Raw genomic sequence first — 13,710 nt, 5'->3', positions numbered from 1 at the left:
ACCAGCTATCCTTCCATGCAAATTCCACTCGCCAATTTCCGTTGGCCTTTTTTAAAAAAAGCAGAGGTACTTGGGGCTCCCAAGAGTGACCCCTTGTGTCACTACATCGACACAATGTCGAGTGAGTGACAGATAGGGAACTGTAATTTGTTTTTCTCTCTCCCCTGCAAAGGAAAAATGACAATAAACCTGAATTTGATTTTGACATTGACTTTTACCGGTGTTCATCGCCATATTAACTTAAGCTACACGGCTAACCTGCACCATGGCAGGTTTTTTTTTCTGGGTTACAGATCGCTAACAGATACTGAACCAATCAGCTGTGAGTAAAATGTCATCTCTGACACAATGAAGTCACTCTACTGTGTCTCTTAAAGTGCAGTTTACAGAACAAAATCTTAGAAATCCATAAAATTGACTATTCATGATCATTTTTTAAAAAGTCTAAATATACATTTTTCAACAGATGGAGTCTTTTATTTACCAACTCTAGCCATACAATAAAAAATAAAAATATCCATGAAAATATAAACATAATATAATATTAAGCTATCTATAAAACAGCTAGTAAAATGGATTAATATAATACCTGCCAGTAGTGATTGATTTTAATATTAAAAGCTTAATTGCTCCACAACATGGCAAAAGGGATGAATGCCACTCAAACCAACAACAGTCTCTAGAATTTACTCTGAATGGTTTCAAAAACAAAAAACATCCAGTGAGTGGCAGTTCTGTGGACGGAAATGCCTTGTTGATGACTGAGGTCAACAAAGAAGGGCCAGACTGGTTCGGACTGACAAAGACTATGGTAACTCAGATAACTGCTCTGTACAATTGTGGTGAGAATGCTATTCTGAAATGCGGGTTGGCGCTGTTTTGGCGGCACGAGGGGGACCTACACAATATTAGGCATGTGGTTTTAATGTTGTGGCTGAATGGTGTATTGTGCAGTATAAAATCCGTTCTCATTTTTCATATGTTTATAACAATCGCTTGTTGTGCTATTTAAATGTATTTAAATTCTTCATATTTTCATAATGATCGGCCTTAAGCAGAAAGTTAAATCCAGCTAACTCTATTGCGAGAAGTGATTCTGATCACTCATTCATGTGCATCAAAGCCTGAGTTGACAGAGAAAGTTAATGAGCAGCATCATGGTACCAATTAAGCTTGATTGGATTGGTTTGGTTTGGTTTTGTCAACTCAAAACCAATGCTGAAACCCTGAGTTTGTTCAATGAGCTTTATGGTATAGACCCCTGATCTATCCTTGCCATTGCTGCATCCCAATTTGCCTCTTTAAAGTGTGCACTCTTTTTTGTGATGGAAAAGTGTCTACACTTTAGTGTGTAGACATACTATAATGTATAGTAGTGGGACATACTATAATGTCATAAAATTGTGTCTTGAAACCAAAGACCCCTCAGTGGCATTGTTATGTGCATACTGTCACCTTAGACCGACCTGTCAAACATCCTGGTACAATGTCATGACATGCATGCTCCTCATTTAATTTTTACTATTGTTCATTCATTATTCTTAATTGCATTTCATTTACGATACCCTACAATGCTTCCTACCATATTGGAGAGACTAGTGCGTTGTTGAAGATCTGATCTGACCTCTGTGGTGGTGATTTTGATTCATTTCAATGACTCGATTCTTTTGATTCCATTCACCAAAAAGATTCATTCATATTCGTTCATTGATTCGTTCATTGACCATTTCTTCAAGTTATGCCTTTGTACCTGTGGAAGGCACCAAATGGCCATCTTCTAAGTAATTGCATTGAACGGAAAGCAGTAATTCACAACCAGAACAAGTCTAATTAACCTTTATTAAAAATTGTGTCTACAATTCTACTACAAAAGTGACTTCAGAATAAACATTGTAACGTGTGGTCATCACTCACTTTATTCATAATTAATCCGGCCCCTTTTCTTGTTGAACGAGAGACGAACTGAACGAATAACACACAGCTCCTCCTCTCGTTCAGCCGGTCAGCAGATCATTCACAAAGATATGAATAATTCATTTAATTCTTTTGCGAATGAGTTTACCAGTACATTCAGTTTGTTCATGAACTACATGACCGACTGGTTCAGTTAAAGGGTTAGTTCACCCAAAAATCTAAATTTTCTCATGATTTACTTACCTTTAAGATGTGTATGACTTTCCTTCTGCAGAACCGAAATGAAGATTTTTATAAGCACATTTCAGCTCTTTTTGTCCATACAATGCAAGTAAATGGGTGCCATCAGGCTGCTGGCTGTTTGACAGTCCAAAAGGAATATTAAGGCAGCATAAAAGTAATCCACACGACTCCAGTTGATCAATTAATGTCTTCTGAACTGAATCAATATGTTTGTGTAAAAAATAAATCGATAATTAAAACTTCGTTAACTTTTAAAAATCGCTTACTGCCAGCAGTCGACACATCACGTGACTGTCGTGTTATGTAAGAGCAATGGTGCATTCACGCAAGAATTAGGAAGCGTGAGCTTTGTTTACAACAGAGGAACGACTGACATGCAAAAGTTAGGTCATTTCAAACATCAATCCAGCACTGGCCAGAAGCAACGATTTAAAGTTAAAAAGTTTTTAATTATCATTTTGTTTCTTAAACCTATCGATTTGCTCCAGAAGACATTAATTGATCGACTGGAGTTGTGTGGATTACTTGTATGCTGCCTAAATATGCATTTTGGACCATCAAACAGCCAGCAGGCTGATGGCACCCATTTATTTGCATTGTATGGACAAACAGAGCTGAAATGGGCCACTAAAATTCTTCATTTCAGTTCTGCTGAAGAAGGAAAGTCATACACATCTGGAATGGCTTAAAGGTAAGTAAATCATGGGAGAATTAAAAATGAAAATTCTCTCATCATTTACTCACCCTTATGCCATCCCAGATGTGTGTGACTTTCTTTCTTCTGCTGAACACAATCAAAGATTTTTAGAAGAATTTCTCAGCTCTTTAGGTCCATACAATGTAAGCTCCAAAATCCACATAAGGGCAAAATAAAAGTATTCCAGACGACTCTGGTGGTTAAATCCATATATTCTGAAGTGATTTATAGGTGTGGGTGAGAAACAGATCAATATTTAAGTCCTTTTCTTACTATAATTCTCCTCCCTGCTCATTCAATTTCCACTTTACTTTCACTTTCTCATTCTCCTTCTGTTTTTGGTGATTCACATCCTTCTTGCATATCGCCCCCTAATGGGCAGGGAGGAGAATTTATGACAAAAATGACTTAAATATTAATCTGTTTCTCACCCACACCTATCATATCGTGTCTGAACACATGGATTTAACCACTGGAGGCTTATGGATTACTTTTATGCTCCCATAATGTGGATTTTGGAGTTTCAAAATTTTGCCACCCATGCACTTTCATTGTGAGGACCTACAGAGCTGAAATATTCTTCTAAATATTTTAATTTGTGTTCTGCAGAAGAAAGTAAGTCATACACTGAGATAGCATGAGAGAATTTTTGTTTTTGGGTGAACTATTCCTTTAAAGAGTGTATTCGTTCACTGGGTCCAACCAATGGTATGCTCCTTCACAGCCTGCTCTCACTATAGGCAGTGTTTAAAAGCAGGACAAAGCAACACAAATGGAATTTGCATGTCTACAAATGTATGAAGACACTTTAAAAATAGAGTTTAAACACCATAACCACAAATGGCAGGTTTATTTTTCCTATATTTTGTCAAATGCTGGGAATAAATTTTACCATGACAGAGAAAAGCTTAAATATCTTGTGCATCAAAGCACAACATTTCCATCCATAATTCATGTTATTTAACTGTACATCTTCTGTCATTTTTGCATATTCATAAATTGGGGATCATGTTTTGTGCAAACCTATAAACATGTCTTAAGTGCATTTCACCACTTTCTCTCCTTGTTGAACGCGATTGACTCACATGTCGAACTGAACGCGCAACATGCCTCCTCTCGTTCAGTCATTCAGCAGATCTTCATTCATGTAGGAAATGACTGAGTGAATCATTCATTTTGTTCGCGAAAGAGTTTACTAGTACATTCGGTTCGTTCATGAATGACACCTCATCTCATTAAGACACAAATGACCAACTAATTCTAGTTCAGTGAAGGGGTGTATTCGTTCAGCGGGTCGAACCAATGATATGCTTCTTCACAGCACGCACTCAAATGCTATTGGCTCATGCTGTAGTCAGTCTTTACAGGCATGAAAAGCCACCAAAGCAGTCTCGCACTTCAAGCTAGAGCTCGTTGGCTTCAAAAGAGAAAGACATCAGTAAACAAGAAATATGAGTCATTGTATTGAGGTGAATGAGAACGATTCGTACACTTAAAAGATTCATTCAAAAAGAGTTTTTCAAAAAACACAAATGCCCTGACTCATGACTTCAAGTTTGTATATTCCTCGAGCACATCTGTACATATATTACTCTTTGTTTTCAGGGTTATATACAGTATCTAAATATTTGATACATACTTACTGCATCTGGATGCACCAACTCAAAACAGTTTACAATATCTCATCAAGACAGGCATTTTGACCATACACGCACAGCCGTAATCACGAGTGGTCTTCTTGCATGCACTCAGCCACGCACACATGCATGAGTTCTGGAAAGCAGCCACCAACAAGTGTACTGAATTTTGTCTGTATTCTGTGATATCGCTACTGTGGAAAGACTGGTGTCATTAATTTTTATATATATATATATATATATATATATATATATATATATATATATATATATATATATATAATATGCAGTATATATACTACTTAATTTTCAAATATTTATATTTTAGTATCAGCTTCATTCCAAAGCATTGGTACTTTTGACATCACTACAAGATCATAAACACATTCGGGGCTTTGCTGAAAACTTTTGGGGTTTAAGCTCCAGTAAACCACCCCCAGCGCCACCCATGAGTCCAGCCCTGCATTTTTTGCTTATTTAATATTCTGTGTCACTCGGAAATATGTCACATTATGAAAGTTAAATAGGTTGTACAAGCTGTTTCATGTTGGATGGATGTATGAATTAATGTTGTACATTGCATGTAATGGAATAACAAAATAACATTTGCCTCTTTCCCTCTTGTCATTCCCTTTAGGTCAGAGGACTACAGGAAGGTACCGTACCACTACTATGAAGCAGGAAGTCGAGATGAATGTGCAGAGTATCTTTTGCACGAGAGTGCCCCATATGGCGGACACCGTTTTATCACAGAGAAGGCAGTTTTTGCAAAGTGGGCCAAGACTCACCCCATCAAGTTTTTCAGTCCAGAGTGGCAGCTGTCATGACCAATGGAAGACTCCCATTCCTTCTGAATGTCCCCTGAACTAAGGCTCTGTCAGCCTATAACCTTTCCATTTTAAATTAACACAAAACTTAAGGAGAAGAATCCTTCAGATTGCAATTTCAAACAGGAGTTGTTTGAGTGCAGTAAGTCACCCATGGAAACCATACTGAAAGGTCTCTATTGCACCTGTTGTTGAATCGTTGTGATCATCTAGTCTAGTGGATTTTGCATGTTCTACTCATTGGGCAGTCGAGTAGCTTAGTTTTTTTTTTCATCACCAGAGTTGGAAAAGAGATGATGAAGTGCATGACTGAGAAACCTTTGCTTTGACAGACATCTCGGATCACAACAGCTACTGATGCAGTCTGATATAAACATTAATGGATCTTGGTTTCTGTACTATATTTATTGTCTCATAGACACACATCGACCTGAAATCAACCTCAGAAAAAGTGATGCCACTGTCAAACCTTTTACCTTTTTACATGACCTACAAAAGTCATCAGCCCAAAACCTAAAAATTTTTCGCTACGCCGCTCACATCTCTTTGGGGACACATTACTTTGTATGCACCCTTTGAACAGCATAATATTAGGTCATTCACAATCTTTTGCATATAATTTTTTCATACTTGCATTTATTATGCGAGTTTCACGCTGTGAAAATAGGCTGTGGAATATACAGTACATTTATATTCTGTTGTTATGTGCCATGGCAAAAAAGCAAGAAAACAGGAGAGTAGTTGTATTGTTTATTTTTCATTGTTTGCCATATGTACCATAGACAGATGACATGAGAATTGTCCAGTGCATATTTTAGTGATTTCCAATGTCAAGATTGTGCCTGAATTAAGTGTAGTATACATTGAGTGCTGAAGCAACCTATTCATTACTTTCCTTATGCCTTATTTTCGTATTTAAAAAAATTACCCTCCTGTCCAGACACTGTCAGTATCCTGAAAGGAATAGTTTACCCAAAAATGAAACATGAGGGTGAGTAAAAAAACTAGTTTCATTTAGGAATGAACCTTTAAGATGATTTTACACTTTCCCTGTTGTCAGTTTAGCAGGCTAATTTGATCAGCTACTGTAGCTAATTGTTGTAGCATAACACAAACCAGCAGACAATGCAGCACCCCGGGGGCTCCCCCGCTGTGTTGAGACGTCCCCTGCGCATGTGGTTGTGGTTTTTCTCCATCAAAGCACAGCATAAATCTTTTTGCATTTATATCAAGGATAGTCTTGATAGTATATGTAACACGTTTTCGAATCAGTTTGTGATTATGACATCATCTGGCAGCTCAGCCCGGACAGCCTTTCTCTTCTAATGCACCACCACTCTGTGCATGTTTGACCAGCATTGCTGTAGCATTGCAACAAACTGTGAGCACCATGGCAGTGCCAGACATTTTCTCTGGAGAAAAAGACACATCTAAATGGATTAGTTGTGAAGAGTGAATGGAGTCAATTTGGTATCAGAATATGAGACTGATACACAGAGAACAGGAAGGTGGTGCTACTTCTGGAGCGGTTTTGTGATGAGATATTGCCCATGCTTCTAGCCAATAGGTTAACAATTGATACAAGGTCAATTTCTCAGAGTTAGGGATGGCCAGTAACACTTATTTTCTTTTTGATGGGATACCATACGAGTACCAAGATTCAAGTAAGTATTGGCGATATTGATACCAAATTACCAATACTTATATGTTTATTACATGAAAGGTTTTCAACCTGGTCTTGTAGAATCACGTTACTATACCTACATTTTTGCAAAAGGATTTTTACATGGCTTGTATGTATCGAAAATGAACACTTGAGGCACAATGTCTTTTATTCCCTTTCACACAAATCACGCAGATTATCAGTTCATAACACTCAGTAGTTAGCTTGGCCGTTATTTAGTGAAATGAAACACCAGACTGATCACAGTGTGAATTTAGTAACATTAGGTGGAACATTTGCTGCTGAAGTCGGTCTGTGCTTACCAAAATTTGAATAACTGCCTCCCAGTGGCCGAAGCTGAAATTGTTGTTAAACGTACAGAATGTGTACTTGTGAGCTCCAGTTTCTGGGTGAAATGTCCACAGAGTGGCGCCAAAAGCAAGTTGTGTTTTTAGTTGTAAATAATGTATTGCAGGAAACAGGAATGCATATTTTTTAAACCCTACACCCTAACCCAAACCTCAACCCTAAACCTAACCATCAGTGGAGTGAAAATGTATATAAATCTTTTGTTATTAACAATTTTTATTGATTCCATGCAGCAAATCACATAGACATAACAGAAAATGCTAAATCAAACCACATGAAATCATAACTTTTGCCCCCGAACATTAACCCCCCCCCCATCCAACACAAACAAGCACTCCAGTGGTCAAAAGCCAACTGACATAGACACACAAATAGACAATAAAACAGCAGAAAATAGCGACATAAAATAAATAAATAAAAACACTATTCCCTCTGCACCTCCCCGAGTGCCATCCAAAAAGGCCAGCTAGCCGACCCACTTCCTGATGTATAGATCCAGGTTGCCCTGCCTTCTATATACCAATTCCTCAAATGCTGCCACCCTGCCTAACTCGAAGCGCCACTCACGAAATGAGGGTGCACCAGATGACCTCCATCCCCTGAGGATTACCCGCCTGCCAAGAAAATGTAATCTTAGTGGGAAAATGCAACCTTTGAGTCACGCTCACCATTGTTTATGTGAATGCAATTACTTCCTGGTTTTTCCCAGTGGGCCGTCCACGAAATGGGGCTGCATGGGCCACCGCATTATGCAGAACGCGCCACAAAACGGCGCCGCGATATGCAGAAAAGGACAGAAACCCCCCCAACTCAACAAATTTTGGGCCAGGTTTTATCTAAAATCCCGGGCCGAATTTTCTTCCCAGTCCGCCCCTGGTCGAGCTAGAGGGAAATGCATTCATTCGTAAATTGATTTCTGATGGGGGATTCTGCTTGCCAGTAAATCGTCTGAATGGGGTTAATTTTAGGGTACATGAACTTTCAGAAGCAACATGTTGATTTTCTGTTTAAATGAGCACTGTCTGTGACTGCTTGTGTCTGTCAACATTTCTGCTTGTGATCAGCTTTATATGTTCCTTCTAAAGTAAATGTTTCTTATTTTAAGGATATTTAAAATATTTTAAATGGAAAACAAGACAAAAACACTTGACAACAATAGGATTTTTTGCAGTGAATTTTTACAGAATTAAACTTAATAAAAAGTATTATTTTTCTTTCATTCAGTGAATGTCATATAGACATTAGTATTTTTAAAAGATGATTTTGTCCTCTTAATTGTTAGTAAGCATGTGTAATACAACCTTTTAACTCTGGGAATAAGCTGAATAGTTGGTTAAGAGCTAATGATTAATCGTTGCAATAATCGCCTGAATAGTTGAATAATCGTTCTAATCATCGTTAGATTAGTCGATTATCAAAATAATTGTTAGTTGCAGCCCTAGTAATCAGCAAAATAATTTATTAAATCAGAAGCGTTAAAAACACTTAGGGTCAATATTTTAATGTGAGAATTAACCCTCTCGATACAACATCAATATTGGTATCAGTATTTCAAGATCTGTACCCATCCCTACTCAGAGTGTTGACTCAAGATAATAATTTCCTGGGTCCGGCATCATTATGTATTGATTTTGTTCACTAAGTGATGAAAAACGTCCTGTTTAGGTAAACAGCACATTTAAACTTGTAAATATTCTTGAATTTATCCCATATCCTGCTGTTCATGCCTCAGTCATTACCACAGTATACCAATGATATACTCTGAACTGTGAGTGGAGAGATTGTGACTCTTGAAGAGCTTGCTGATCTAAATCTCATGATCTGCTTGCTGCAGTCCATGCCTTTTCATTGATCTGCAGCACCATTAGTGCTTCTGCACTAGCATGGCAATATTGACTCATCACCCAGATGTTCGACCGTGACTTAATCCAGCACATTTTCTGCTTTTTTTTGTTTGTGAAAACACTAAACTGACTTCAGCATTGGGCTTGTCTTATTTTGTTTCTTTTATCAAATGTCATAAGTGCTTTTCTTTAACCTTTTAAAAAGGTGCTTGTTTGAGGTGTACACTTCATCACTTTTTCTTTGCAGCATAAAGTGTCCTTTTTTTATCTTTCATTCTGATTATTGGATTTTATTTTTTATATTTTTCTTTGTTGCTATTTGTATGTCGTCACACTATTAAGATTTCAGCCATTCACGGCAGACAAAAGTAGGCTATCTTTTTTTGCTGGTTAAGATTTTTGTGTGTTTTCCCCCATTAGTAGTGTAATCTAATAGTCAAATATGCAGTGCCTTGCTAAAGTATATACAAGTCCCCTAACAAGGACACCTTTCAATTGGTCCCAATCTGTGAATCATTAAAATTACTTCTACATTTTCTACAAAAAAAGCATTTAAGGTATCATCATTCAGACTGTGATTCAGAAGGCCTATTAGAAAACAAAAAAGACTAAAGAGCATTACAAAGAAGTTAGAGATAATGTAAAACAAGTGAACAGATTAGAAAAGGGTATAAACGAATATCACAGAATATAACTATAACATAAAACAGTTTCTGAAAATAATTATGAAGAGTGTTGGCCCATGCAAAACATGCCGCAGTGATGCTGAGAGGTGTGGTTGATTGTAAGGTTGTTGCAACGTGGTTGCTTCCTGGCCCAAGTCAAAATAACCACCGCCAAGTCTCTATGATATTCTTTATGATATTCTGTTCCCTAGATATGGCTGAAGGCCCTACTTTGTGTAAATATAATGTTACTAGCCACATCTAAAAAATACGTCTTTTGAAGTATAGTGGTGATAGAATCACTGTTGGACTGCTTTTCAAATGCAGGGTCTATGCAACTTGCTTAAAAAAAAAAAAAAAGAATAATGGTGGTGAAGGATGGTGAAAAAGATAGGGAAATCTTTCAGCTCGATGATGATACCAAACACAAGGTCAGTTTAACAGTGGAGTGGACTAAGAGGTGAATTTCCCATCAGTGGCCCAGTGAATCTCCAGTTGCTGTTTGAAAATCACAGTGCAAGGGTCACTGACTAACCTGAAATGCCAGTCTGCCCAGGAAAATGGGGCAAAATTACAACTGATCGATGTGCAAAACTGGCACATACTTATTCCAAATGACTTATCAAAAGAGCTGTCATTGCTGCAAAGTGTGGCTCTTTAATATATTGTAGTGTGGGAATTGCATACAGTTTTTATTATGATTATTTTATTATTATTATTATTTAATTAAAAAGGGATTTGTAGCTCAGTAAAATGAGAGAATTAATTAGGGCATGGAAACCTTTGCAAGGCACTGTACCATTTTGTGTTGTGATCTTGAGTATGTTATAAAATTTGCATTGGAAAAAAGTGTAATGTGAAAATGTTGTAAATCTTGTTTTAGTGAATTGTTTTGTGATGCATACAAACAATGCTTTGTCTCACTGCAAAGGCCTTCAAATGGATTCGAACTGTTTAGGCATCATCATACATTGTCCTGTTACTGTATAATTACTTATATTTTTTATTTTCAGGTCAGTCTACTGCAACTTGGTGTGCAATCAAATAGGGAGGAGCTAGTTTATTTCTTGTTTCAATCATTCTAATAAATTGGCGCAACAGTATATTTTTGAAAGCATATGTGTTAAAACATTTATCAATCAATTGAGGTTATTAGATGTAATTACTTTGTCTTGCCGATTCCTGTTCCAGCTTTCCCTGCTGTCAGTGAAGGTGTGAATAACATTGTAGCAATGAAGATGATTGTTTTAGACTTCTGTTTTCATTTTTATTATAGAACTGTGATGAGGAGGAGGGCTAATCGGGCTAATCAGCCAAGGAGAGGGATAAGTGTAGCGAATGTGGCAGTTCGGGAGATGAACTGCTCTAGTACCACCAGATCGACGACATTCACAGCGCTGCGGGTTCCCTCTGCCAGCAACCATCTCCGGCCGGCATTCCGGAGCAGTTGTGCAAAAGCGAACAGGTGGTCGTGCCTCCCGAAGCTCAGGGACCTGAAGAGCTGACGACTCTGTTCGGGGCTATGACCAACCCGTTGCTGGATGGCTTTCCTCAGCTGTTGATAGTTAAGGAGGCTGGTGGCGAGAAGTTGTTGTGTCGCTAGCTGAACCTCCCCAGAGAGTAGGGACAATAAGCGGGCCACCCACTGGTCAGGAGGCCACTTCCATACCTCGGCCATCTTTTCAAACAAATTAAGGAAGGCCTCTGGGTCGTCACTTGGCCCCATTCTCATCAGAGACACAGGTGGGGTTGGCTCCAGGGGGGTCGCAACGCCAGCCCCCTTTCTGGCGATCAGACCGGTCCTCCGCTTGTGCCTGGAGCAGGGCTTGGAGCCGTTGTTCCAGCTCCAGGCATAGCACCATGAGGGCTTGGTGTTGGTTTTGCTGGATGCTGGTGAGGGACTTGATAACCCCGATTGGGGGCCGGGTGTGCATAGTCACGGCCCGGCCCCGCCCTCCTCCTCTTTACAAGAAAATACTTAAAGGGCACCCAAAAATTAGTACATTTTTTGGGGTTATCCTTTCTTTTGATACCCTATCTACCACAAATCTCCTCATTCAACATACTGTAGTTTTGTCCTTTTCCTCACTCTTTATGTCTCTTGTGGTTAAAGGGATTGTAACAGTATAAGGACAGGCAATGAGGAGGCGGGAACCGGCTGAACAGTCAGCATAAAGGTTTAATGATATAAAACTTAAAACAACATAAAACATAAACGAACAGACACACATGCAGCGCAGCCACATGCGTATTTCTCTTTCGAACTGGTGCCTCCAGCTAGTCTTTATCCCCCTCCCGGCTGATTAGCCCGATTCAGGGCCGGCTGTGTGTCCTCATGGCCCAGCCCCACCCTCCTCCTCGTCACAGGGATAGTTCACCCAAAAATTTTAACTCTCATCATTTACTCACCTTATGCCATCCCAGATGTTTATGACTTACTTTCTTCTACAGAACACAAACTAATATTTTTAGAAGAATATCTCAGTTGTGGAGGTCTATACAGTGCAAGTGATTGGTGGCCAGACCTTTGAATCTCCAAAAATCACATAAAGTAATTATTATATATCCACTGGGTAAATTCATGATTCAGAAGTGATATGATAGGTGTGGGTGAGAAACAAATTATTATTTAAACACTGGAGTCATATAGATTACTTTTACGCTGAGTTTCTTTGATTTTTGCAAACTTAAAGTTTTGGTCACCATTCACTTGCATTGTATGGACCTACAGAGCTGAGATATTCTTCTAAAAATCTTTATTTGTGTTCTGCAGAAGAAAGAAAGTCACATCTGGGATGGCATGAGTGAGAAAACGATGAGAGAATTTTCAATAGCACATCATTTCAGAGATTTTTCCTTATCAAATAGATACATTTTCTGCCGAACTGTGCTGATGCCATTCATTGAACAGATGGTATTGCCATATGCACTGTGCTACCATCTAGGCCTCTTCTCTCAGCTCACCACCACAATTTCAATGCTTTCTGCAGAAGTCACAATGACTGTAGAAAACAATGTGTGAAGAGACACCTGTGGAGTATCTGTCTACATCAGTGGTTCTGCTTGACTTTGTTGTATTAAAAAATAACCTTTTGTGTATTTTTCAAATGATATATTTTGCCCACTATTTAGAGTGGGGAAATAGTCAGTGGTCCATCACACCATTTTTAATTTTACATTTTTATTGCTGTTGTGAAAGCTGACTGTTCTCTGAGTTGTTTTATATGATCACTTTATCTTCTTTAACATCTATAACTATGTATGCTGTGTCTTCTTTCTTTCTGTTTAACCTTATTGTCCATTAAATGGCAGTGTTTGGGTTCTGAGAGAAAAATTTTTTTCAAGCAGTTAGTCAACACTTTTCAAGCAATGAGATTGTGTCACACTCATTTTTGTACTTGCTGTCTGGCTGTTTGTAATAAATGAAGTAAATTAATAAGTTATATAAGGGCTTCTATGCTTGGTTGTTCCATGAAACCAGCGTGTTGCATACCAATGATTCAATGAATACTTTAAACAATTCAGATACAAATAAACAGAAATTACTTGAAGGTTACATTCATTACATTGTTACATTCATAACAACCATGCTGTTTAACATTAAATGAAACAGGTCCCCAGCTCAGAATGTAGTTTTTGATATTTCTTTTACTGGTGAAAGACATCCATTAATGATGCTGAAAGCCAAAATCTTAAATGCCATGGATTAATATTTACTGAGTTATCTGATATTTTGTAGAGGGGGTCCAAAATGTCAATTTCTGTCAATGATTGAGAGCAAAACAGCAGGTCGAAAAATAACCATAGAAAAGTGGCAGTGTTATTATTCTATATTTACTCAGAGATAGGTA

At 38.1% G+C, this 13,710-nt stretch overlaps 1 protein-coding gene across 1 annotated transcript in view; it reads left to right on the top strand.

Annotated features, from left to right (window-relative positions):
* The window catches only part of LOC127440346 (alpha-N-acetylgalactosaminide alpha-2,6-sialyltransferase 3-like), a 141,359-nt gene extending 128,058 nt beyond the window's left edge, over positions 1-13,301 (top strand). Inside the window, exon 5 of the mRNA XM_051696885.1 lies at positions 5,129-13,301. Within this exon, the coding sequence (XP_051552845.1) occupies positions 5,129-5,318 (190 nt within the window). The 3' untranslated portion in view covers positions 5,319-13,301. The remainder of the gene's footprint in view (positions 1-5,128) is intronic.
* The last annotated feature ends 409 nt before the right edge of the window (positions 13,302-13,710 follow it).

Source organism: Myxocyprinus asiaticus, chromosome 5, assembly GCF_019703515.2.
Source record: "Myxocyprinus asiaticus isolate MX2 ecotype Aquarium Trade chromosome 5, UBuf_Myxa_2, whole genome shotgun sequence".
Classification (NCBI taxonomy): Eukaryota; Metazoa; Chordata; class Actinopteri; order Cypriniformes; family Catostomidae; genus Myxocyprinus; species Myxocyprinus asiaticus.
The sequence above is the reverse complement of the archived record's forward strand: the minus strand, read 5'-3'. Positions and strand labels throughout refer to the sequence as shown.